The sequence below is a fragment of the Amblyraja radiata genome, chromosome 3 (genome assembly GCF_010909765.2).
Source record: "Amblyraja radiata isolate CabotCenter1 chromosome 3, sAmbRad1.1.pri, whole genome shotgun sequence".
Lineage (NCBI taxonomy): Eukaryota > Metazoa > Chordata > Chondrichthyes > Rajiformes > Rajidae > Amblyraja > Amblyraja radiata.
The window spans coordinates 48,444,049-48,471,889 of record NC_045958.1 but is presented as its reverse complement, the minus strand read 5'-3'; the positions used below and the strand labels follow the sequence as shown (position 1 = coordinate 48,471,889).

The 27,841-nt window shown below is 43.0% G+C and overlaps 1 protein-coding gene across 2 annotated transcripts in view; it reads left to right on the top strand.

The window, feature by feature from the left end:
* The window catches only part of adamts19 (ADAM metallopeptidase with thrombospondin type 1 motif 19), a 406,630-nt gene that overhangs the window by 348,143 nt on the left and 30,646 nt on the right, over window positions 1-27,841 (top strand). For both annotated transcript variants that reach the window (XM_033017772.1, XM_033017773.1), the window contains 3 exons: window positions 4,163-4,298; window positions 5,212-5,416; window positions 11,606-11,758. In XM_033017772.1, the coding sequence (XP_032873663.1) occupies window positions 4,163-4,298; window positions 5,212-5,416; window positions 11,606-11,758 (494 nt within the window). The remainder of the gene's footprint in view (window positions 1-4,162; window positions 4,299-5,211; window positions 5,417-11,605; window positions 11,759-27,841) is intronic.

Sequence of the window (27,841 nt, the reverse complement as noted above, 5' to 3'; positions counted from 1 at the left end):
ATGTTGTGACAAGTTTAAGAATCCGACTGTATCCATGATGATGCACTCAAGTAGTACAAATGAAGAGCATAACCAAGCCATTCAGTTGTTGTTTCATCTTTGACAACAATACAATACAATACAATTCAATTTATTGTCATTTGGACCCCTTGAGGTCCAAACGAAATGTCGTTTCTGCAGCCATACATTACAAAACAAAAAGACCCGAGACACAACACAGTTTACACAAACATCCATCACATCGTTGTGATGGAAGGCAAAAAAAACTTATCTCTCCACTGCACTCTCCCCCCCATGTCAGAGTCAGAGTCAAAGTCAAAGCCCCCGGCTGGCGATGGCGATTGTCCCGCGGCCATTAAAGCCACGCCGGGTGATGCAAGGTCGCGCACCGGGTCTTGGTGTTAGAGCCCCCGGCGCGCGCTCGCAAAGTCCCGCGGCCATTCAAAGCCGCGCGGGGCGGTGCTGTAAGGCCCCGCTCCAGGTGCTCTTCAACCCCGCAACTCGGGCGGGAGAAGTCGCCGTTGCGGAAGCCCTGAAAAGCGGTCACCCAGCAGGGACCCGCGGGCTCCCGGTGCCGCCGTCCGCCAAACCCGCAGTTGCAGCCTCCGAATCTCCGGAGGTCGGGTGGCAGCAGCGTCCGCCACAGCTCCACCCGCTCCGGACTCGGCCAGCCCCGTGACGGTGAGTAGTCGGCAGCTCCGTGACTGGAGCCCCAGGTCGTTCCTGTTGGAGGCCGATCCACGTTGCAGCCCCAACGACAACGGAGACCCGACAAAGAAAAGGCCGGGTCTCCCGTGCAGGGGAAAGATTTTAAAGTTACCCCCTCCCACCCCCACCCCCCCACACACATACCCCAACAAAAAAATAACAAAAACTACATAAACTACATAAAAACGAGACAAAAAATAATAAAACACAGACGGACTGCAGAGGCCGCTGCTGACGAGAGTCGCGCCGCCCACCGAATACAATGCACGATTTCAGTTGCCCCTGAGGCCTGTGGCATTTACAGATTGTTTAGGTAGGGGTGTGGGGGGGGGGGAGGGAGGGGAGGAGGGTGGTATGGTGGAGAGTCATACAGCATGGAAACTTTGGCCCAACTTGCCCACACCAGCCAATAAGTCCCATCAACACTAATCCCACCTGCCTACATTTGGCCCATATCCCTCAAAACATTTCCTATCCATGTACCTGTCCAAATGTTTCTTAACCATTGGGATAGTACCTGCCTCAGCTACCCTCCTCCAGCAGCTCATTCCATACATCTACCACCCTTATGTGAAAAGGTTACTCTCAGGTTCCTATTAAATCCTTCCCCCTCACCTTAAATAGACCAGCAGCTTATTGTTGAAGAGGGGTAGGAGTGGGTCCAGCAGGTTGTGTGTGAGACTGAATTTGGGGCAAGCTGACAGATTGTATTCAGGGGGTACTGGAAACAGCCAGTAAATTATGCGTCTGACTAATCAATGGTGTGTTGCTTGTTCTTGGGTGTTGGGGCTGGCAGATTGATTGGGGGGGGGATCTAATTACAGACCGAAAAACTCTGATGGCCGGTCCCCAATAGCATGAGTGTATGTATGGTGGGTGGAAACAGTGGCAGCTTGCTACTTGTTGGCAAGATAGGAGAGGTCAGCTGGCAAATTCATTGGAAAGAATGAGATAAAACAAGTGGGCAGCAAGTGGTGCCATCTGGTGCACCAGGCAAACCATAGGTCTCTGATCTGAAAATAACACGGGGTCGCAGAATGACTAACAACAACAAGCCCAATCAAACTCTGCTAAGTGTAGAAATCTGCGCATGGTTGTTACAATTTTTTTATTTTAAATATATAATTGTAAAGCGAAACAGGGAAAAACACAATTGAAATTCCGGGTCTCACTTTGTTACTGCAAATAAGGAGTTTGCTTGACATAGAAGATCATTTTAAATGAGGTGCCTTCTCGTAGCCTATATGAGGAAATGTTGATCTCTTTCTAATTTAAGCATATTTCCAAGTCTCTAACTTTTGTTTCAGTCTTTTCAGTCATTTTTTTTCTCTCCTACTTAACTCCTGTCATTTTCACTTCCTGTTTGGCATCAAATTTGTCAACCTTAACGTAAAATACTTTGAAATATGTTTCAGTATGTGAGAAGTGCTATTAAAAGGAACATTAGCTGCTTTTGTTCACTAAACACAAAATGTTTCAATGCATCACTCCTGGAACACAGGTGCCATAATTAAACCAAATTTAGTGCAACCAAAATGAAAGAAATTTCAAACAATTCACCCAAGAGCATTTGTTTGCCATTTGTTCTTATTTGCACACCTGGCAAGTTCTTGGAACTCCTTGCAATGCCAGTAACTTATGAAACATATGGAATTTATGGCATGTGTGCAATATATATAAAATACTTGGGTGTAAAAGTCGACGGGTTGGTTGGTGAGTTTACTGACACCAAAATTGATGGTGTTGCAGATGATGAGGACGGCAGTCAAAGGATGCGGCTGGATATAGATCATTTACAGATATGGGCAGAAGAATGGCAGATGAAGTTTAATCTAACCAAGTGTGAGGTGTTGCACTTTGGGAGGTCGAATATAAGGGGTAACTAATGAATTAGTGGCAATAATCTTAACAGGAATTGATGTACAAAGGGATCTTGAGGTCAAAGTCCATAGCTCCCAGAAAGTGGCAACACAAGTAAATAGAGTGGTAAAGAAGGCGAGCGCTATACTTGCCTTCATCGGTCAGGGTATTGAGAATAAGAGTCAAGAAGTTATGTTGCATCTTTAGAAAAAAATTCATTAGGCCACTTTGGGAATATTGTGTACATTTCTGGTCACCCCATTATAGGAAGAATATAGAGGTTTTGGAGAGGGTGCAGAAGAGGTTGACCAGAATGCTGTCTGGATTAGAGGGTATTGATATTGGCTGTTTATTGTTGTGTGCACTGGGATATAGTGAAAGATTTTCTTGGCGTGCTATCCTGTCAAATCATACTCTACATGAGTACAAATAAATACAACTGTTAGTGCAAAAGAACAAACACTAGAGTGCAGTATACAATGTTACAGCATTTGAACATTACAATTATTACAATGTTGGCTGAGAATATTCATTTGACAGCATCATGGTTGTGCAGACTTTATGGGCTTAATGGCCTGTTCCTCTGCTGTACCGTTCTATGTTAAGCTACTCGCACTCTCGAGATGGCAAAACCTGCAGGGTGACCTTATGTCAATGACCCTGAAACAGGGATTTGGGGATTTTCCAGGGGACTGTGAAGGAAACTGTCATGATCTTATGGAGCAGGCTCATGTGGCAGACCACTCAGTCTGCCTGGAAGTACCTGATCTCCCGGTTGCTAAACACTTTTAATTCCACCTCTCATTCCCACACGGGCCGTTTTGCGCTAGGTCTCCTCCATTGTCAGAGTGAGGATAAACGCAAATTGGAGGAACAGCATCTCATATGTTGCTTGGGCAGCTTATAAACTAGGGGTATGAATATTGATTTCTCTAACTTCAATTAATCCTGGCATTCCCTCTCCATCCCTCCCTCACACCAGCTTTTCATTCTCACCTAGCTACAGCTAACAATGACCTGTTTCGTTTATCATTGTTACTTTTTTGCATATCTTTCATTCATATATCTCTATGTCTATCTACATCATCATCTATATCTCTCGTTTCCCTTTCCCGTTAATTTCAGTCTAACTGAAACGTCACCCATTTCTCAAACTGAAACGTCACCCATTCCTTCTCCCAAGATGCTGCCTGTCCCGCTGAGTTACTCAAGCATTTTGTGTCTATCTTTGATCCAATCCTGCTCTGTTTTCTTGTATTCTTATTCTCTGCACATATTCTGTCACATTAAATGCAATGACAGGGCCCCTTAAGCCGGTTTTGTTATTTGTGTTCATGTACCAGTTCTGATTAATACTGTGGTTGTCAATGTGCACAAATACACAGGTTTACTTGTCCTTATTGAATTCATAATTTGCCTCTTCTACTAATAACATGTTTTCTCCTGAAAGAAAGGAGAAGGCTTCCCTGCCTTATCTTCTGAAACAAGATAGAGAGAGAAGCGGCATGAATAATACAGATTTCTGAGTAGCTTGGATCAGGAACCCGAGAGCCAGAGCTTTGTGAACAACCAGCCTTTTGTTTACTCTCTCCAGGAGAAAGAAAGACACTTGTGACTTGTACAAAAATCATGAGCAAAACGACAGCTATTGTGGATAATCGGAAATGCAAACAGCTGAGAAAGCCTGAACCACTTGTCCGCAAATGCAATCAGCAACCTTGTCAGACCAGGTAAGGTACATAAATTGAAAAGCAGCATCTAGTAAATGTTCCATTGTCTGACGTGTGCGGGACATTACCGATGCCAGTTGGTTACATTTACTGGTAAATTAAGTGTGTTACCCAATAATATTGCGTGATATTGTAAGCACGGTAGAATATGTGGACATAAGGAAACGCAGGGGTGAAACTGGTAGTGCCACTCTACCACCGACCAGCTCCTTTGATTCTATTCTTGGTAAACTTTCTGGGGAAGCTATTGTAATATACTAAATAGCTCTTTTACTAGCTAATGCAGAAATATGTTGAGAGATTTCTAAAATGCAGGTTACTGAAATGTACCAAAATGTACAAACAGAGTTTTGGTATTACAAAGATAGCATAACATAGCCAGATTCTAGTCATGTTGCTTCCTATGTCCTAGATCCGACAGGATCTTGATCAGCTGGGCAAGTGGGCAGAGAACTGGTTGATGGCGTTTAATACAAATAAATGTGAGGTATTGCATTTTGCAAGTCAAACCAGGTCAGGAGCTGCACAGTGAACAACAAGGCCCTCAGGATTGATGTGGAGCAGAGGGATCTAGGGGTTCAGGTACATAGTTCCCTGAAAGTGGCGTCACAGGTAGAAAGGGTGGACAAGAAGCATTTTGCTACATTGGTTGACAGCAGTCAAGGTATTGAGTACAGAAGTTGGGATGTTATGTTGGTGTGGGCAAGTTCATCTATGACCCTATCCAAAGCAGGGATGGTGAATATACTGTAAGTTGGATGTTGGCATTTCCAACATTTCATTGGAAATTCAAGCCGTTTTAATCTAAAAGCAGACTCGAGGGGCCAAATGGCCTAATTATACCTCCTATTCTCTTCCTAAGTTACATATTTATTAAAAACAGGGAATTACAATAAAATATCTTTCTCAATAGATGGATGATGACAGAATGGACGCCATGCTCACGTACGTGTGGTAAAGGAAGTCAAAGCAGAGAAGTGGCATGTACCCAACAGCTCCGGAATGGAACGCTGATTAGAGCTCGTGAGCGAGACTGTCCCGGGTCGAAACCTGCATCACTACAACGCTGTGAGGGTCAGGACTGCCTGACAGTGTGGGAGGCTGGAATATGGTCAGAGGTATAAAGCTTTGTCAACTTATTTTAGCTTTACATCCTGTAAACAGACATGAATCCTCTTATGTACAGAATAGACCCGGCTTTGATCCTGACCTCAGGTGCTGTCTGGGTGGAGTTTGCACGTTCTCCCTGCGACCGTGTGGGTTTCACCCGGGTGCTCCGGTTTCCTCCCACATCCCAAAGACGTGCAGGTTTGTAGATTGCCCCAAGGTGTAGGGAGTTGATAGGAAAGTGGGATTACATGGAACAAGTGCGAATGCGTGATCGATGGTAGGCATGTACTCGGTGGCTCAATGGGCCTGTTTCCATGCTGTATCTCTAAACTAAAGTAAACTGAATTAAACAATGTCTCTTGCTATAACAATGGGAACAATCTTAGTACTGCAATGGTAGTTGCCATGCAAGCCCAGCTGCCTTGTTCAACAAAACATAAAGGGGAGGCAGAGGAGGCCCTTAAGGTAAGTTGTAATGCTAATGTTAGTTTAGACATACGGCGCGGAAACAAGCCCTTTCGGCCCACCGGGTCTGTGCCGACCAGCGATCCGCGCACATTAACATTATCCTATACCCACTAGGGATAAATTTTACATTTACATTCATCTTTGGAGACCAGCGGAGCAGACCAGAGGAGCAGAACTTCACATTGAAGTTTGTCTTTTGTTGTCATGTGCTCCCTTGTCTCTCACATAGGACTGTCCACCCCCAGCCACTCATGGCTACATCAAATGAGCTGCCTATCATTGATTAATCACAACTTCTCTTTACAATACACCTCATGTAGGCACCCTCAGACAGCATTTTTTTAAACACTCTTAGGGTCAAGGGGGAGGTTGATCTTAGATTCACCACCACACACCACCAACTCACATCTGCATTCTGGCATCTGGCATACCTTTCATTCATTTGTTCTGTGTTCCATTTCATATCATTAGTTTCCCTCTCCCCCGACTCTCAGTCTGAAGAAGGGTCTCGACCCGACACGTCACCTATTTCTTTTCTCCAGAGATGCTGCCCGAGCCACTGAGTTATTCCAGCATTTTGTGCTAGTCTTAGGACAACAGCATTGTTGTTTCCCATGTAAACATAGCACACGATCACTCCTGCATTACTCTGTGCATCATTGTCCGGGGGGGGGGGAAAGTCTTCAATGGCTTGCGGCATCTTCAGGTTCAGGCACATCTGGGTGATAAGTGGACGTATAAAGCTAAGTTTCATATCATCTAAAGAAAGTCCATTCTCAAGCTAGTAGTAGCCAGCACTCTACGTGTTTTTGCCTGATATTTCAGGGCATAGTTTCCGCAGTATAAAATTTGATGAAGCAGGAATCTCACCATTTTGATTGTCAGATGCATTAGCACAGCTGAAAGCACACTCAACACAAAAGCCACATATAACTGGAGGAACAGCGTCTCATAACTTACAACTACCCAAGAACCCATGAACATTGAATTATCCAATTTTAACTAACACCCGCATCCTCTCTTTATTCCTCCCTCTCTTTCCTGTGCCCCATCCTGGTGCGCACTCATTTCTCCCACTATCATGCCCTCCTTTCTCTTCCCCCATCCACATATATCTCTCCCCTTGGCTTAACATTTCATTCCTCTTCTCTCCGTACTCATAACCTTTTTAGGGACGACAGATGGCGCAATGAGCTAAGTGTTCGGCTGGCAACCGGAAGGTAGCTGGTTCGAATCCCGCTTGGAGTGCATACTGTCGTTGTGTCCTTGGGCAAGACACTTCACCCACCTTTGCCTGTGTGTGTCCATGGGCAAGACACTTCACCCACCTTTGCCTGTGTGTGTGGATGTAATTATGTGAAGCACTTTGGGGTCAATGCAAGTTGACTAAAAATGTGCTATATAAATAAAGAAATTTAATTTAATTTAATTTAATTTTTATCTCTTTTCATCGCTAGTCTTTATCCACCCGTCTAGCAATCAAACCCCCCTCACCTGTGTCCACCTATCACTTGCCAGGCTCTATCCTGCTCTCTCCTCTTTACCAGCTTTCCTCTCGCCTCCACTTCAATCAGTCTGAAGAGGGTCCCAACCTGAAACATTGCCTATCCATGTCCTCCAGAAATGCTGCCCATCCCATTGAATTACTCCAGCACTTTGTTTTTTCTCTCAGACAATATCTACAGTACTTTGTATCTACACAACAGTTTTAAACTCCAAAAGTATTGGTTGATCCTGAGCAAAACACTAAGTCCAGGAGAAACATAGTGGGTCACATAACATCTACGGAGGGAATGGACAGGTGACATTTTGGGTATCGAGTCATACAGCGTGGAAACAGGCTCTTCGGCCCAACCTGCCCATGTTGACCAACATGCCCCGTCTGCACCCGTCCCACCTGCCTGCATTTGGCCCATATTCCTCTAAACCTATCCTATCCATGTACCTGTCTAAATATTTTTGAAACGTTGCAATAGTATCTACCTCAACTACCTCTTATGGCAGCTCGTTTCATACACCCACGACCCTTTCTGTAAAAAAGTTGCCCCTTAGTTTCCTATTCAATCTGTCCCTCCTCCCCTTAATGTCCTCTGGTCCTCAATTTCCCTACTCTGGGCAAAAGACTCTGTTCATTTACTTAATCTATTCCTCTCATGATTTTGTACACATCTATAAGATCACCTCTCATCCTTTTCTGCTCCAAGAAATGGTCCCAGCCTGTTCAACCTCTCCCTATAGCTCAGACCCTCGAGTCCTGGCAACATACCCCTCGAAAGTCTCTTGTGAGTCCAATTGGTTGATTCTGTTGGTTTAGAAGTCTGGTCTAACAATAGCCCAGCATTTGCAAAGGCCGAACATTTAAATAGCACCTTTTTTTTCAGTATCAGGTTTCATGAAAGCACTGCACGCTCTCTGTGGTAATATGGGCCATAGAAGTAAGCAAGCTTAGATTTCCTCTGGCCTTTTTTAATATTAACTAATGTCAGTGACAATAACCTCATGAGAGTCATGACTGATAAATCTCTGGCCTCAGTTACTCAGTCAAAACCAAAGTGTCCTGTCAGTGCATTTCCACATAATGGTATACATCTCCCATATCTCAAAATTAGTTTGATTCCTGCTCTACAACATTCCTCTGTGAAGCACAATTGTCAGCACTGATTTTTTAGCGTCAGTGTGGACTCAAATAAAAACAGTACCTCCGCGTTAATTGTTGTTCCAGCTGTGCCTGAAGAGCATGTTCAGAGGTTTACTGGTATGTTTGGTACGGGTGAGGTGCACAAAGCCTATAATTAGGTACTACATGTTCTGGCACTTTTAAATTCTGAGTTGCACAGATACATTAAGTAAGTCAGTTAATTAAATAAATAATTATTCCCTCGGTCTCATGGTCAAGAACCCTATCTCATTTTCATCATCTAGATGTACAGCATCTCATTTGTTACCCTCATCCACAACATTCAAAGCCTTTTCATATTTTTCTGCAAAATAAAATGTTTCCCCCCCCCCCCCCCCCTTACTGCAAACATTGTGTCAAACTATTAAAGGTTTACACTAAGCAATCTCTTCTTAACCAGCCTAAAGAGTCAAAAAAAGGGCAGGAAAAATATATTTACCATTTGTCCATTTATGGCACATGATACAATAGTACCTTTTAAATTGTTCGCTAGTAAATGCAGCAATTGTTGGCCATCCTTACACGACCTTGAAAAGATGTTGTTAAGGTGACTACTTAATTTACAACAATTCATTTGGTTATAGTACATCGACAGTGTTGTTAAGTGCGGGACTCGGACCATCGATTCTGAAGGAACACTGTTCAGCCACAAGGGGAATACTGCAAGCTGCTACCAGCCCATGCTTGACCTGTGCTTTTGTCTATTCCCACCCCAGCACTTAACAGATGCGCTGCCAACTGGACATGTGCCCGATGCAATCTCCAGTATTAGTTAAACTGCCTGTGGAAGCCTCAGGACTAATTTTAGTTGTGCACCTGCATTCTGAGTGTTACCTTTCTGGCCACATGTTTTGGAATTAAATCTAGTCTCTATCCACCTCACTGTCCTTCAAGTATACATGGTAACACTGGTAGGGTAAAGTATCTAGCATTCATTCCATTTTTGCACAAAGACAGATTTGGTATTTTTCATTATATTCATTTATTGTGAAATAAAACAGGCTAGGATTTCACCGCCTAAATTAAATTATAAGTACATGTTCCTCAGAATTTGGGCTTAAGCTTTGTAAAGGTTCAACATTGGTATGATTGCAAGGTATAAACTAATCCTGAGCCGCGAAACATATTTAATTGTGCTACTGTTTACTGTAGCCATGCACACAGCCATCATTTGCGAGGCCTTTTTATTACCTTCCTCAATGCATCAGCAACGATACTGCAGGAATAGGAATAAAACAATATTGCAAGTCCTCCTCCACTCTCACTGGGTTGCTCGACGTACTACACTGATCTCACTTGGTCGTGAGTCTGGCAAGACCAGAATATTCCCTATTGTAACCACGGTGTTTCACTACAAAAAGCCACAGGCAACAACCATTGCCCAGCGACCACTATGAGCCGTTGTAGAATAATGCACACTACCACTGCCATCTTGTTAACGAGTCAATGATTCATCCTTAAGTAATAGTGTGAACTGGGAATATTATTTTTTTTGTGAAGAACCCAAAATAAATCTCCTAAAGCTTTGGTACACTTCAGGCACCCACTTTCAATTAAAAAGCTCATTGTTAATACCCACATAAAAGATCTGTATGGAAAATGAAATTACTATCCAAAGCACCAGAGATATGCAGCTGCTCTAATAGATTACAAAAAGAATGACACTGTAAGAAACAAAATCAGAAAGTAGTACCCTTCGTAATAACTATATCGTTCATTCATACGGGTTGTTCATATTCATGTAGTGTGATTCAAGATTTCAAGGTCTGTACCTGTATAATTAAGGTACAGTGATATTTGAGTTACCATACAGCCATACTAAGCGAAAAGCAACAAGACACACCACCACATAAAAGTTGGCATAAACATCCACCACAGCGGATTCCACATTCCTCTCTGTGATGGAAGGCAATAAAGTTCAATCTTCTTCCTCTTGTTCTCCCGTGGTCGGGGCAGTCAAACCATCCGCAGTTAGGGCGCTCAAAGCCCCTGCAGCCGACGACCGAAGCCCCCATCGGGTTAATCGAAACTCCCACGTCGGGGCGGTTGAAACTCCGCAGCATGGAGCTCCCGAATCGCCTCTTCTTACCAGAGACCACCGGCTTCACGATGTTAAAATCCACAGGCCCCACGGTTGGAGCTTCGATCCCCGTCAAAGGGATCGCAAGCTCTGCAATGTTAAAGTCCCGCAGACCCCTGCGGCTTGGAGCACCTGTCGGTCTCCAGGAAAGGCCGCACCACTCCACGATGTTCGGCCGAAGTGGGAACGGAGATACGATACGGAAAAAAAATCGCATCTCCATCGAGGTAGATTGAAAAAAGTTTCCCTATAATCTGAGGCATAAAACATTTTTTTTTTCTCCCAATAAATCATAATAATGTGCAACTAAATTTCAATCAATTGTATATATTCTCCTTTTTAAATCTGATTGACTTTAGTCAAGTAGAAATTAATCTGATCAACAAAATTAGATGTGAGAACGACTTAAAACATTTTTTTTTCTCCCAATAAATCATAATATTTGAAGACATAAAATAAAACAACATTAAAATGTGTACAATCCATGATTAATTAGCAAGTTGAGAAGTGGTACAGGGAAACAAAACACAGTACTTGGCATTGTACACTATTATGTTGACCAAAGCAACAAAAAAAATAGCAGTTTCTAAAGATGCAATAAATTGGCATGTCAAATTTTATGGGGAAGATAAATTGAGACAAGATACCTATTGCTAGAACCAACAGAGGTTTCGTCCAGAGTAGTTAAGCCGTATGATTTACTGTCAACTCAGTTTAGGAATGCAGACAACCTAATTCACCTGTGGATATAAATGAACAGATTTGAACAGAAACAGCTGTCACAAACTCCTGACATTTGCTGGATGATTTATCATTTTCTTCTGATCGCTCTGTCGTGTGTTTTCAGAGTTTTAGTTTCCTTTAGAGATTTTTAAGAACAGATGAGTTGAGCGCTGTGTCAACATCTGTAGTCGTGTTGGATAGGGTGTGATGTTACTGTAAATTATATCCTTATGTTGGTGTACATTACAGTGTTCTGTGAAATGTGGCAAAGGGGCTCGACACCGAACCATAAAGTGCACTAATCCACGCAAGAAATGCGATTTATCAACACGCCCAAAGGAGGCGGAAGACTGCGAGGATTATTCGAAATGCTACGTCTGGAGAACAGGAGACTGGTCTAAGGTGGTACACAGTCAGTAAATCTGTTTTTTTCCATTTAATCTTCCTGGCAGATTATTAAGGGTGGGCACAAAAAGCTGGAGTAACTCAGCAGGACAGGAAGCATCTCTGGAGAGAACGAATGGGTGACATTTCGGGTCGAGACCCTTCTTCGGACCCGAGACCCTTCTCGACCCGAAACGTCACCATTCCTTCCCTCCAGAGATGCCGCCAGTCTCGCTGAGTTACTCCAGCTTTTTGTGTCGATCTTCAGTTTAAAGCAGCCTCTGCAGCACCTACCTACACAGATTATTAAGGGTGTTCAGTGCATTTTGTCTGTAACCTCATAAGGTGGCAAAAGAAACTTGAGTGTTTTAACACAATCATTTAACAAAATGTGCAGTCATTCTCACTGTAAAAGCACAGCGATTTGAAGTCTCTGACTTGCTGAATCAATACCAGACAAGTCAGAGACCAGGTCGCTGTGCTTTTACAGAGAACTACTGCAGATTTTGTAGAAAATACATGTCAGTATCAATAGTGTGGATGTGGATGTGGAAATGTTTGAGAATTTCAAGACAACCAAGACACAATTCCCCATTTAGTGGCACCCTTCACTAATCCCCTAATCCCCAGTGCCTCAATATCAGAGACCCCAACCTCAGGTGCTGTGTGGAGTTTGCACATTCTCTCAGTGACCACGTAGGTTTGCTCCAGGTGTTCCGGTTTCCTTCCACATCCCAAAGATGTTTTGTTTAGAGGTTAATAGGCTTCTGTAAATTGCCCCTGTGTGTAGGCAGTCGATAAAGAAAAGTGATAACTTAAAACTAGTGAATGGGTCTGCGTGGACACAATGGGATGAAGGGCCTGCTTCCATGCGACAACTCTACAAAATATACTATCAGATAGTCAAAAACCAAATCAGGCTCAGCCAGAAATGATTGTCCTTTCTCTTTGAAAGAATCAAAATATTAACATATGTTCATTAATGTGGTTTTACATGAAGAGTTTTGCTCAAGTAACCTGCCTGTTGTTATTTTGTGTAAATCTCTGAATTTCCGTAAACTCCTTTCTCTTACTTTCAAATGCTTCTTAAGGAAGGGACAATCCCAGCAGGAGAAGTTGCATTTCAATCTCGATATTCTTCACTCTTGATTTCCATCACTATACCACCAAATTCCCCATTTCCAAGCATGGTCATTCTTCTTTACATGGGGAATGTTACATCCAAGTTATGCACAGAAAGGTGCACGGAGACATCATTGTCATTCAGCATCACAATAGCTGCTAAGATGTTGCCCGGACCTGAGGCTATAGGGAGGGGTAGGACAGGCTCGGACTGTATTCCTCGGAGTGCAGGAAGCTGAGGTGTGATCTTACAGAGGTGTGATTTAGGAGGGGAATAGATAAGGCAAATGCACAAAATCTTTTACCCAGGGAAGGAGTATCAAGAACTAGAGGACATAGGTTTAAGATAAGAGGTGAAAGATTTTGCTGCCACAGAAGGCAGTGGGGGTCAATTCACTGGATGTTTTCATGAGAGAATTATGCCCCTGTCCCACTTAGGAAACCAGAACGGAAACCTCTGGAGACTTTGTGCCCCACCCAAGGTTTCCGTGCGGTTCCCAGAGGTTTTTGTCAGTCTCCCTACCTGCTTCCACTACCTGCAACCTCCGGGAACCGCACGGAAACCTTGGGTGGGACGCAAAGTCTCCAGAGGTTTCCGTTCAGGTTTTCTAAGTGGGACAGGGGCATAAAATCTTAGGGCGCAAGGAATCAAGGGATATGGGGGACAAAGCAGGAACGGGGTACTGATTTTGGATGATCAGCCATGATCATATTGAATGGCGGTGCTGGCTCAAAGGGCCCAATGGCCTACTCCTGCACTTATTTTCTATGTTTCAATGTTTCTTTTGAATAGGTGATAACAGAAAACTTAGAGATTTTACATTAACAGAACATTTGTTCGACTTTACAGAATATGTACATAATGTTAAATATAGTAGATAAAAATCACAGAAGAACACCTCCATCATCACCATGGAATAAGCTTGGTTTGTAATCTGCATGAATGAATGATATATCACATGTGACATGTCACAAAGTTAGAAAGTATTCTATTTAGTCCCCAATGGTCCCCCTTTGTTCTTGGCGGCACGTTCAACCACCGGGACCCACTTGTCACTGATTGATTTACTCTTAACCACGGAGTATAAGTAAAGCTAGAAGTAACCTTGTCCCAGGTTAGAGAGGATAACATTGGAGTGGCATGAATATTGGAGAGGGATGAATATCCAGAAAACTCTGCTGGCGGGATACCAATTGCATATTGCTCAACAACCAGATCAGGTTCAGGCACGATGCTGACAATCACCCAATCTGCCAATACTTGACTGTCAAGGCTCACACTTGAAGTAAAGCTGTTTGAACAAGGCACTGAGGGATGTCAAACTTCATGGAACCATTCTTGCAAAGAATCAGTGCTTTCTGTAAGGAAACTGAAAAATGCACTGAAACCACTGTGAACGCTTGAATTCAATCCCAACAATAGTCAAAGTGTTCACTGGGAAATGTGACGACCATCTGGAATGTTCTGTGCAGACTTGCACTCTTTTTTTGGGTAAATCTACATTTTTCCTCCAAGGCTAATTATTGTGCTGTGCCTTTCCTTTCAATTACCGCAGTTTTCTTATGCCTCACTCTCCAGAAAAAAAAAACTTTCTCCAGCAATCTCATAGCTTCCATCTAAACCTTGTGCTAACCCCCTGTGCCACTCTTAAATAAGGAAAGTATAAGAGGTCTACTTTTGGTATGGAGCGTAATCGTTCCAGCAAGGAAGTGTCAAAAATGGAAACCGTTGCTTCTTGGCAATTTTATTTCTTAAATTTCCTTTTTCTTCCCAGACTGACCCACCTCATCAGGTCTCCTAACACAGCAGGGAACCAGTCAGCTGGCGTCAGTAATGAGATCTATTGGCAAATGGGTTCATTAGAATTCCCACAGATTCACATCTGGGCCTGTCTTAGATGCCAACTGGGAGATGTACAAACTGGTAAAAATTCAATACGTCCAAATATAAACTGTTTGTGCTACTTTTTAACTTTATACAGCTCCAGGGAGTGCTTTATGGTGAAAGTGATCTATCCAAGACTGGCTTGCATCACTACCTCTAATATTCCCCTCCTGGATGAAATTTTAACTTAATCTACCTCTGCCCCTCTGCCCCTCTGCCCCTCTGCCCCTCTGCCCCTCTGCCCCTCTGCCCCTCTGCCCCCAAAGTAAAGGTATACATTAGGATGCTCCAGGTGGTGGGAATTCAATTGGCAAAAATGTGAAACCTAAATCTGACCTGTTGCAAATATGCCTGCTTCTTGTTTAACTGTAACACACATAGAAGGAGGGAGGTTATTGATTAGGATCTTTAAATCATAGTGCTTTAGTATAATTTACACCTGGGTTTAAAGGTTGACCTCTTCTGCGGTAGTTTTCCAGAACTTGTCTTTAAGTGGAGGCAGGTTTATTGGCTTTCACGGAGAGGGCAACAGGTCAGGTGTCTCGAGATTCATAATAATTCTGTGCTCACAGCTCCATTCTCAGATGTCTCGGGAAATGGTTTGGCAAGAGTACTTGCTGCCAGCATGTTGTTTGTATTTGGAGTTCTTCACACGCAAAATGGATCATGCCAAGAGTGCTTTGGATTGGGCTTCGGGTGAGGAAGAGCTGGCAATGTCATGCTGTGCAGTGAGCCAAGGTGTACAACAGAGAGTGGGGGGGGGGGGGGGGGGGACGGGTGTTAGAGGAGGGGCATCGAAGGGGAAAGCAACAAAGGCATTAACTTTGCATGAGGTGTCACCCATACGAAAGACAATGGTTTACTTCTGAACCCCATCTTCCAGCACTTGGCCCTTAGTCTTTTATGCATTTGTGACCCAAGTGCTCATCTGTTGGTGACACTGGTTCCCACCCCTCTCTCAGGCAGTATATTCCAAGTTCTCACTACTCTCTGGGTGAAAATGCTCCCTTTCAGATCTTCTTACCCTAAATCTATGCCCTCTAGTATTATTTACCTTTAAATCTATCCCCTTTACCTTTATTTACCATTTACTGTTATACACTTCATATTAGTCACCTCAATGATGTTCCGTCTAAACCTCTCCAGGGAAAACAGACCTGGACTCTCCAGTCTCTTCTCGTAACTAATACACTCCATCCCAGAAAACATCCTGGTGAATCTCCTCTGTGCTCTTTCCAGCGCTATCACATCGGTCTTATTGTGTGGTGACCAGAACTGTACACAGTACTGCACCTGAGGTCTGACCAATAGTATGGAGCAAAACCTCCCTGCTCTTGTTTTCAGTGCCCCAAGAAATGAATCGAATGACTCCGATACTACGCCTGAACACAGCCCTTCCCAGCCGGCCTTCTATCCCCCTTTGGACCTTTTTATTTCCAACTGCAGGTGCGACATCAACCGCCTTGATTTCAGTCTGAATCAGGGCCTGACACAAAACTTGGTCTATCCATGTTCTGCTGAGATACTATTTGACCAGCTGAGCTATTTCAGCACTCTGTTTCTTCCAGAGAAGTGGATTGAATGGGATTTGAGGAAGCACACAGAAAATTAACAATGGACAGCCATCACATTTTAGTGGTTGTGAGAAATGGCGTGACGGCACACATTTGGAAAAACAATATGAAAGGGGTGTGCTCTGAAGTGTGTAGGTGAATCAAATCTGTGCTTGTATTTCCTGACCAGGTTAGGTCAAGTTGTGAAATCCCTTCTGCACTTGATCCAAATACTGAGAACTGATGATGTTAACATCCTCCAGCCATACCTTCTTCATGAGCTAAGAGAGAGAATTTATTTCCATTGTTCAGAGAGATTACCTCCTCAATACCTTCAACAAGTAAGTAAGGCATTGTTGAAAAGGGACTCTGGAATAGAATAGAATAACGTTTATTGTCATTTGAACCTAAGTTCAAACGAAATTACGTTTCTGCAGTCATAGAAACAAGAAGAAAAAAAAAACCAAGGCACAAATTAACACAATTTACATAAACATCCATCACAGTGAATTTCCAAACACCTCTCACTGTAATGGAAGGCAAAGTCTTGTCTCTCCCCTGTTCTTTATTCTTCTCCCGATGTTAAAGCCCCCGGCGGGCGATGGTAAGTCCCACGGCCGTTAAGGCCACGCCGGGCGATGTAAGGCCCTGCACCGGGTCTTGATGTTGGAGCCCCCGGCGGGCGAGCGATGGTAAGTCCCGCGGCCGTTAAAGCCGCGCCTGGCGATGCAAGGCCAACACTCCAACCCCGCGATTTGGGCGGGAGAAGTTGCAGTTGCGGGAGCTCCGAAAAGCGGTCTCCCACCAGGGACCCATGAGCTCCCGATGCCACTGTCCACTGGCCCTGCGGCTGGAGCCTCCGAAGCTCCGAAGCCGTGTTGCAGCCGCGCGCCACCACAGCTCTCCACGCTCTGAAGCCGGCCAGCTCCACGATGGCGAGTCCGCAGGCTCCGCGACTGGAGCCCCCAGGTCGTTCCGGTTGGAGGCCGCTCCACGGTGCTAGGCCCCAACGACAATAGAGACCTGACAGGGAAAAGGTCCGGTCCCCCGTACAGGGAAGAGATTTAAAAAATTCCCGCCCCCCACATATACACAGCTAAAAATAATCTAGAAACTACAACCAAAACATGCACTTAACTGTACAAAAAGAAAAAAACAAGACAGACGGGTTGCAGAGGCCGCTGTTGCAAGGCGCCAGCACCTCCACGTTTACTCTGCGTTTACATTTTTATGTGTCCTGACAATTCCTGCCCATCTTCCAACTTCATTACTCGAGCTTTTGAGAGTTTATTGTATATTTACATCACATCTAATTCATTCCCACTAGAAGCGCAAAGTTTGGAAGTAAATATATCAATGGTGGTGGGCAAATGCAGTATAATGTGGATAAATGTGAGGTTATCCACTTTGGTGGCAAGAACAGGAAAGTAGACTATTATCTAAATGGTGGCCGATTAGGAAAAGGGGAGATGCAACGAGACCTGGGTGTCATGGTACACCAGTCATTGAAAGTAGGCATGCAGGTGCAGCAGGCAGTGAAGAAAGCGAATGGTATGTTAGCATTCATAGCAAAAGGATTTGAGTATAGGAGCAGGGAGGTTCTACTGGAGTTGTACAGGGTATTGGTGAGACCACACCTGGAGTATTGTGTACAGTTTTGGTCTCCTAATCTGAGGAAAGACATTGTTGCCATAGAGGGAGTGCAGAGAAGGTTCACCAGACTGATTACTGGGATGTCAGGACTTTCATATGAAGAAACACTGGATAGACTCGGCTTGTACTCGCTAGAATTTAGAAGATTGAGGGGGGATCTTATAGAAACTTACAAAATTCTTAAGGGGTTGGACAGGCTAGATGCAGGAAGATTGTTTCCGATGTTGGGGAAGTCCAAGACAAGGGGTCACAGTTTAAGGATAATGGGGAAATCCTTTAGGACCGAGATGAGAAAAACATTTTTCACACAGAGAGTGGTGAATCTCTGGAACTCTCTGCCACAGAAGGTAGTTGAGGCCAGTTCATTGGCTATATTTAAGAGGGAGTTAGATGTGGCCCTTGTGGCTAAAGGGATCAGGGGGTATGGAGAGGGCAGGTACAGGATACTGAGTTAGATGATCAGCCATGATCATATTGAATGGCGGTGCAGGTTCGAAGGGCCGAATGGCCTACTCCTGCACCTATTTTCTATGTTTCTATAAGACATTTCCACTTATCGAAACATCTTTCAGGTTTCACAGCCCTGACCTGAAACCTTCTGAACATTTATATCAGATACCTTATCTTTGGGAAAGTGTCAAGCATTTGTTCTTCCTGCAATTATGGTTATGAATTTATATTGTGTCAAAAGCTTGCAAAATTGAATTATAAATATTCCCCATCATGATGCATAAGTATAATCTCCGATCTTCTCTTAGCTACATTAACAGAACATAATCAAGTATAGAAACAGAAAAATAGGCCCTTCGAGCCAGCACCGCTATTCAATATGATCATGGCTGATCATCTAAAATCAATACCCCGTTCCTGCTTTTTCCACATATCCCTTGATTCCTTTAGCCATAAGGGCTAAATCTAACTCGCTCTTGAAAACATCCAGTGACTTGCATTCACTGCCTTATGTGGCAGATAATTCCGCAGATTCACAACGCTCTGGGTCAAAATGTTTTACCTCATCTTAGTCCTAAATGGCCTACCCCTAATTCTTAAACTGTGACCCCTGGTTGTACATCGAGAACATTTTTCCTGCATCATTCCTGCATTAGCCTGACCAATCCTTTAAGAATTTTATATGTTTCCATAAGATCCCCTTCATCCTTTTAAATTCTAGTGAATACAACCGCAGTCGACACATTCTTTCATCATATGTCAGTCCCACCATCTCGGGAATTAACCTGGTGAACCTACGCTGCACTCCTTCAATAGCAATAATGTCCTTTCTCAAATTAGGAGACCACAAATTGCACACAATACTCCTGGTACGGTCTCACCGGGGCCCTGTACAACTGCAGTAGGACCCCCTTGCTCCTAAACTCAAATCCTCTCGCAATGAAGGCCAACATCCCATTAGCTTTCTTCACTGCCTGCTGTACCTGCATGCTTACTTTCACTGAATGATGTACAAGCACTCCAGGGCTTGTTGCACCTCTCCTTTTCTTAATCTGACACCATTCAGATAATAAACTGCCTTCCTGTTCTTGCCATAACCTCACATTTATCCACATTATACTGCATCTGTCATGCATCTCATCCAACCTATCCAAGTCATCCTGCAGCCTCATAGCATCCTCATCGCATCTCACACTGCCACCCAGCTTTGTGTTATTTGCAAACTTGGAGATGTCACATTTAATTCCCTTGTCTAAATTGGTAATATATATTGAAAATAACTGGGGTCCCAGCACCAAGCCTTGCGGCACCTCATGAGTCACTGCCTGCCATTCTGAAAAGGACCTGTTAATTCCTACTCTTTGCTTCCTGTCTGCCAACCAGTTCTCTATCCACGTCAATACCCTACCCCAATACCATGTACTCTAATTTTGCACACTAATCTCTTGTGTGGGACCTTGTCAAAGGCTTCTTGAAAGTCCAGATACACCACATCCACTGGCTCTCCCTTATCCATTCTACTTGTTACATCCTCAAAAAATTCCAGAAGATTAGTCAAGAATGATTTCCCCTTTATATATCCATGCTGACTTTGACTGATCCTGTCGCTGCTTTACAAATGCGCTGCTATTATATCTTTAATGTAGCAATGAGTTGCTGCCTTACAGCGAATGCAGCGCCGGAGACCCGGGTTTAATCCCGATTATGGGTGCTATCTGTATGGAGTTTGTACGTTCTCTTCGTGACCTGCGCGAGTTTTCTCCGAGATCTTCGGTTTCCCCCTTCATTCCAAAGACGTACAGGTTTGTAGGTTAATTGGCTTGGTAAATGTAAAAATTGTTTCTAGTGGGTGTTGACATGCGGGGATCGCTGGTCGCGCAGACCCGGTGGGCCGAAGGGCCTTTTCCGTGCTGTATCTCTAAATTAAATAAACTAAGACTCGAACATCTTCCCCACTATCGATGTAAGGCTAACATAATTAAGGTCCATAATTCCCCCTTTTCTCTCTCCCTCCTTTTTTAAGTGGAGTTACATTAGCTACCCTCCAGAGTCGAGGGAACATTGGAAAATGATCACCAATTCATCCACGATTTCTAGGGCCACTTCGAGAACTCTTGGATGCAGACTATCAGGTGCTGGGGATTTATCCGCCTTCAGTCCCAACGGTTTACCTAACACCATTTCTTGACTAATGTGGATTCCCTTCAGTTCCTCCCTCCCACTAGATCCTAGGTCCCCGAATATTTCTGGGAGACTGTGAAATGCAATGCTAAATTATTTTATTTATCTGCTCTCTGTTGGCCAAATTGGATCAGCTGGACTGCAAAACAAATCCTGGAAACTGCAAAATAACTTTGGATGGGTAAAATAAAACAACCTAGCTGTTATATAAGGAGTATAAGAAAGTTATTAAAAGAGGAGAATTAAGTCTAAAGGGCTAAATCGCCTACTCTACCATATTATAGAATAATTATTTTTCTTCCAACATTTGCAGACTTGCTTTCAACTACTTAAATACTAAGCTTCAGAAATCCTTCCTAAATATTTTCATTTCACTACCTCCCTTTCCTCCCTTAAGATGCTCTTTAGAGCTTGCCTCTTTGACCAGACTTTTGGCCATCTGTCCAAATATCACATTATGTGGCTTGATGTTAGAATTTGTTTCTTAATGCTTCCATACATTACCTGGGGGCATTTTACTATATCAGGGGTACTGTACTGGCAAGCTGCAATGCCAAATTACCTTCAATTGGACAATTTAGAAATTCAAACTTCTTTTTAGACAACTTCACTTCCCAAAGTGCAAGACTTCAGCTGGTGGAATAATTGTTTTCAGTGTTTTGACCTTTCAGGTGACCTTCAGCAGATCAGGTGCAGGTAATTTCTTGTACAGAAAAAGGTCTAACAGCATACATTTCATATTTCCAAATCTCTAGCAGGCGCAGAAGTACTTTTTTTAAAAACGTGTGCTTTGGCAGGTACAGTAAATCAAATGGCTAGGTTGTGTTCAGCAACAGCTTAACCACATGTTTAATCAATTACAGCGCTCATGCTTGAAAGCTGTTCCATGTAAATATTAGCTGGCATTGATGTTTTCAGCATTTTAGATACACATTTATCCCTAGGGTACAACAAATATTGATTTGCTCACACATTACATAACTACTTTGTACCATTTGAAGTTTGTGAAATAGCAAATTATTTAGTTAATTTTATATTTTTGCATTGCAGTTACATAAGTTTGAATGAACAACCTGCTGATATTCATCATTTATCAAGCTCGAGTTTAGTTTAAAGATACAGTGCAGAAGCAGGCCATTCGGCCCACCGAGTCCGCAGACCAGCGATTCCCGTACACTAGCACTATCCTACACAATAGGGACAATTTACAATTTTACCGAAGCCAATTAACCAACAGGCATGTACGTCTTTGGAAACGGAAACATCCGGAATAAACCCACACTGGTCATGGGGAGAACATACTGTACAAACCCCATACAGAGAGCACCCATAGTCAGGATCAATCCCGGGACTCTGGTGCTGTAAAGCAGCAACTCTACCGCTGTTCCACTGTGCCGCCTCTAGTTCCCACCCAAAGCAGGGGTGAAAAGTGAATGAGATTATTGCAAATATTATGTTCTAGAAACATAGAAAATAGGTGCAGGAGTAGGCCATTCAGCCCTTCGAGCCTGCACCGCCATTCAATATGATCATGGCTGATCATCCAACTCAGTATCCTGTACCTGCCTTCTCTCCATACCCCCTGATCCCTTTAGCCACAAGGGCCACATCTAACTCCCTCTTAAATATAGCCAATGAACTGGCCTCAACTACCTTCTGTGGCAGAGAATTCCACAGATTCACCACTCTCTGTGTGAAAAATGTTTTTCTCATCTCGGTCCTAAAAGACTTCCCCCTTATCCTTAAACTGTGACCCCTTGTTCTGGACTTCCCCAACATTGGGAATAAACTTCCTGCATCTAGCCTGTCCAACCCCTTAAGAATGTTGTAAGTTTCAATAAGATCCCCCTCAATCTTCTAAATTCTAGCGAGTACAAGCCGAGTCTATCCAGCCTTTCTTAATATGAAAGTCCTGCCATCCCAGGAATCAGTCTGGTGAACCTTCTCTGTACTCCCTCTATGGCAAGAATGCCTTTCCTCAGATTAGGAGACCAAAACTGTACACAATACTCCAGGTGTGGTCTCACCAAGGCCCTGTACAACTGCAGTAGAACCTCCCTGCTCCTATACTCAAATCCTTTTGCTATGAATGCTAACATACCATTCGCTTTCTTCACTGCCTGCTGCACCTGCATGTCTTCTTTCAATGACTCGTGTACCATGACACCCAGGTCTTGTTGCATCTCCCCTTTTCCTAATTGGCTACCATTCAGATAATAGTCTACTTTCCTGTTCTTGCCACCAAAGTGGATAACCTCACATTTATCCACATTCTACTGCATCTGCCTTGCATTTGCCCACTAACCCAACCTATCCAAGTCACCTTGCAGCCTCCTAGTATCCTCCTCACAGCTAACACTGCCCCCCAGCTTCATGTCATCCGCAAACTTGGAGATGTTGCATTCAATTCCCACAACCAAATCATTAATATATATTGTAAATAGCTGGGTCCCAGCACTGAGTCTTGCGGTACCCCACTAGTCACTGCCTGCCATTGTGAAAAGGACCTGTTTACTCCTACTCTGCTTCCTGTCTGCCAGGCAGTTCTCTATCCACATCAATACTGAACCCCCAATACCGTGTGCTTTAAGTTTGCATACTAATCTCTTATGTGGGACCTTGTCGAAAGCCTTCTGAAAGTCCAGATATAACACATCCACTGGTTCTCCCTTATCCATTCTACTAGTTAGATCCTCGAAAAATTCTATAAGATTCGTCAGACATGATTTACCTTTCATAAATCCATACTTACTTTGTCCAATGATTTCACCACTTTCCAAATGTGCTGCTAACCACATCTTTAATAACTGACTCTAGCATTCTCCCCAGTTACTCCAGCATTTTGTGTCTACCTTTCTTGAGGTGCATTGTGTTTAGAATGGGTACTGAGGCTAGTTCTGAAAACTATTCTGATGCCGCACCTGAGGTTTTTGAGGAGAAGGTGCAAAATCAGGAAGATGTAGATCAAGATAATCATTGATTCCACAGAGGTGTTGACTGGTCACCAATGGGCTTGGTTGTGAGTCTGCTGCTTGCAAAGTCAGTAATGCCCAAGTCACAGAATCATAGAGGTATACAGCATGGAAACTTGTCCTTTTGCCCAACTTGTCCATGTTGAACAAATTGGCATCCTGGGATAGTCCCATTTGCTTGCATTTGACCCATATTCCTCCAAAACCTTCCTGTCCATATACCTGTCCAAATGTTTTTTGAAAGTCATAATTATATCCACTTCCCCCTGCAATTTCATACCTTATATGAAACACTCTTTGAATGAAAGTTGCCCACAAGGTCCCTCTTAAAGCTCTCCCCTCTAACCTTAAGCAGATGCCCTCTTGTTCTTATCTATGCCTCTTGTGATTTAGTACACTTCAATAAGGTCATCCCTCAGCCTCCCATACTCTAAAGAAAAAAGTCCAAAAGTCCACTCCCAATAACTGTAACCCGTAAGTCCAGGGAACATCCTAGTGATCCTTTTCTGTACCCATATGGCATTGGAGCAGAATCTGTTAAATCGGTCCATCGGGTCTACTCAACCATTCAATCATGGCCAATCTATTTTTCCCTCTCAACCCCATTCTCTTGCTTCTCCCCATAACCTTTGATGCCTTTCCTAATCAAGAACCTATCTGTCCCCACTTTAAAAATACCCAATGTCTTGGCCTCATGAAAATGAATAGAAATATATGCTTTATTATTTCATGTCAGGTGAGCAGAAGGAGTAAAACAGCCATGATTTACCTTTCATAAATCATGCTGACTTTGTCCAATGATTTCACCACTTTCCAAATGTGCTGCTATCCCATCTTTAATAACTAACTCTAGCATTTCCCCACTACCGGTGTTAGACTAACTAGTCTGTAATTCCCCGTTTTCTCTCTCCCTCTCTTTTTAAAAAGTGGGGTTACATTAGCTACCCTCCAATCCTCAGGAACTACTCCAGAATCTAAAGAGTTGTGAAAAATTATCACTAATGCATCTACTATTTCTGGGGCTACTTCCTTAAGCACTCTGGGATGCAGCCTATCTGGCCCTGGGGATTTATCGGCCTTTAATCTATTCAATTTACCTAACACCACTTCCCGACTAACCTGGATTTCACTCAGTTCCTCAATCTCATTTGACCCCCGGACCCCTGCTATTTCCGGCAGATTATTTATGTCTTCCTTAGTGAAGACAGAACCAAAGTAGTTATTCAATTGGTCTGCCATGTCCTTGTTCCCCATGATCAATTCACCTGTTTCTGACTGAAAGAGACCTACATTTGTTTTAACTAATCTTTTTCTCTTCACATATCTATAAAAACATTTGCAGTCAGTTTTTATGTTCCCTGCCATTTTCTTTCATAATCTATTTTCCCTTTCCTAATTAAGCCCTTTGTCCTCCTCTGCTGGACTCTCTCTCCAGAATTTCTCCCAGTCCTCTGGTAGGCTGCTTTTTCTGGCTAATTTGTATGCTTCATCTTTAGTTTTGATACTATCCCTGATTTACCTTGTTATTCACGGATGCACTACCTTCCCTGATTTATTCTTTTGCCAAACTGGGATGAACATTCGGAAATTATGCCTTTGCTTGGAACATTTGATACTATAACTTCATTATATTAGACGAGTAAGGTAAACACACGGACCTTATTGGCTCAAGAGTCCAACTTTCTTTTACAAAAATCGGCCGCTGTTGACCCTGACAGGGCATTACAATTTTACATTAACATAACACTTGAACATATAGGAATTAAGCTGCAAAAAACTAGCAGAGATTTGCAAAGTTTAAGTATTATCAGTTTTTTTTGTTTGAGGAGCCACCTAAGGATAACATTAATGTGGATAACAACAGTCATTCATTAATAGTGCACGTATTAAGTAGAGGTCATCTTGTGACAGTGATATGACATTAATTAGGAGATGGGGCAGGGTTTGACGTATTGTCATCAAGAATCAATACAGAACCATTATGTTTATAAATGGTTTAAATGAAAGAAACATCAATCATATATCCAAAAAATTCTGACAATACAATGTCAAGTGGCGCAATAAATATTGTAGAGGAAAGTGTAAAATTGCAAAGAAACTTCACTCAATTTTCAATGTAGAATCTTATAGAATTTTCAATGTAGAAACAAAGAAATGCAGATGCTGGTGTGAATCAAAGATAGACACAAAGTCTAACTCAGAGGATTAGGCAGCATCTCTGGAGAATAAGGACAGGTGACGTTTCGGTTGTCCAGAGTTGCGACTTGACCTGCTGAGTTGTTCTAGCACATTGTGTCCATACCCGATCACCAGTGCTCGTCCTAACTGCAGTCATCCACTTTGGACCTTTGAGAGATTGATCAAAGTATTTTATAAATTATTCAGGTTAGATAGTATGAAGGAGACTGCAGATCCCCCAGTATCAGGCCACTACTTCGTTGCTGCAACATCCCACCCGCCATGTCTATGTTTTGGAAGGCCACTCTCACTTGCTTTGGAGCTCCTCCCTCCTTCTCAAGTACCTCTGGTCTTTGACCTCACTCATAGTCATTTCAAGGATGTCTGCCTCCCCTTCTACTGAATTTTACAAAATACTGCAATTAATAGACAATAAGAATTATTTTTTCATAATTCCGTCTCACATGCCTGCAAATTAGCCATAATGTTTTGAAGTTCAGCTGCCATTTGGCACCAAAATCTGGTGAACTTTATATACTGAATCAATGTACTATTGGTATACACTTGTACTGTATCTGAGATCTTTATCTAAGATGTATCTAAGTGCTTACAGTGCCCTCCATAATGTTTGGGACAAAGACCCATCATTTATTAATTTGCCTCTGTACTCCACAATTTGAGATTTGTAATAGAAAAAATCACGTGATTAATGTGCACATTGTCAGATTGTATCAAAGGCCATTTTAATACGTTGGTTTCACCATGTAGAAATTACAGCTGTACTTATACATAGTCCCCCCATTTCAGCACCATAATGTTTGGGACACATTGCTTCACAGGTGTATGTAATTGCTCAGGTGTGTTTAATTGCCTCCTTAATGCAGGTATAAGAGAGCTCTCAGAGCCTAGCCTTTCCTCCAGTCTTTCTATCACCTTTGGAAACTTTAATTGCTGTTTATCAACATGAGGACCAAAGTTGTGCCAATGAAAATCAAAGAAGCCGTTATGAGACTGAGAAACAAGAATAAAACTGTTAGAGACATCAGCCAAACCTTAGGCTTACCAAAATCAACTTAAGAAAAAAGGGTGCACTGGTGTCCCAAACATTATGATGCCCTGTAATGGGGGGACTATGTATATATTACCCAGCTGTAATTTCTACATGGTGAAACCAAAATGTATAAAAATGGCGTTTTTTCAAGGGAGGTCGTAGACATAGTCGTAGGAGGTCATAGGAGGTTTTTTAATTTGGCGAGTCAACACGACCTTGACATTTTTTTCAACTCGTCTAGGGCCTTCTAAACTCGTGGATTAGGTCGTCCAAGTGGGACAGGCCCTTTACTATCCACTGTACATTCATTAATGGTGTGCTGAATTCAGCAGAAATCATTGTGTTTGGATCTGTGGATCAGGATTGCCTATGCTCAGGTAAACAATCAATCTTAAAATTATCTCATTCACCCCGTTTCCCTTTCTATACTTTTGTGTGAGCAGAGTAACCCGCAGCAAGAATATAGATACAAGGTTTCATTCTCTTGCCATTATTCAGGCTGTATTTTACATTATTACACTTATGCACGGGTGTTGCATACAGTTGCAAGAGGTTATGACTTTTGGCAACTGCCTCAATAAAGAAACATTCGTCAACTCTGAAATCTCCCTGGCCAAGCTCTCAATATACCCCATCCCCTCGTCCTAGGTTGGAGAACATGTAGAACTCGAGCCACCTGCTGAGCAAGCTGGATACGTGTTATTGGGACAAATGAGCTCAGCAAAGTCAGTGGATATATTTAAGGCTGAGACATTTCTGATTAGTATGGATGTCAGGTTATGGGGAGAAGGCAGGAGAATGGGGTTAGGAGGGAGAGATGGGTCAGCAATGATTGAATGGTGGAGTTGACTTGATGGGCCGAATGACCTAATTCTACTATGAGAAAAACATTTTTCACACAGAGAGTGGTGAATCTGTGGAATTTTCTGCCACAGAAGGTAGTTGAGGCCAGTTCATTGGCTATATTTAAGAGGGAGTTAGATGTGGCCCTTGTGGCTAAAGGGATCGGGGAAAAGGCAGGTACAGGATACTGAGTTGGATGATCAGCCATGATCA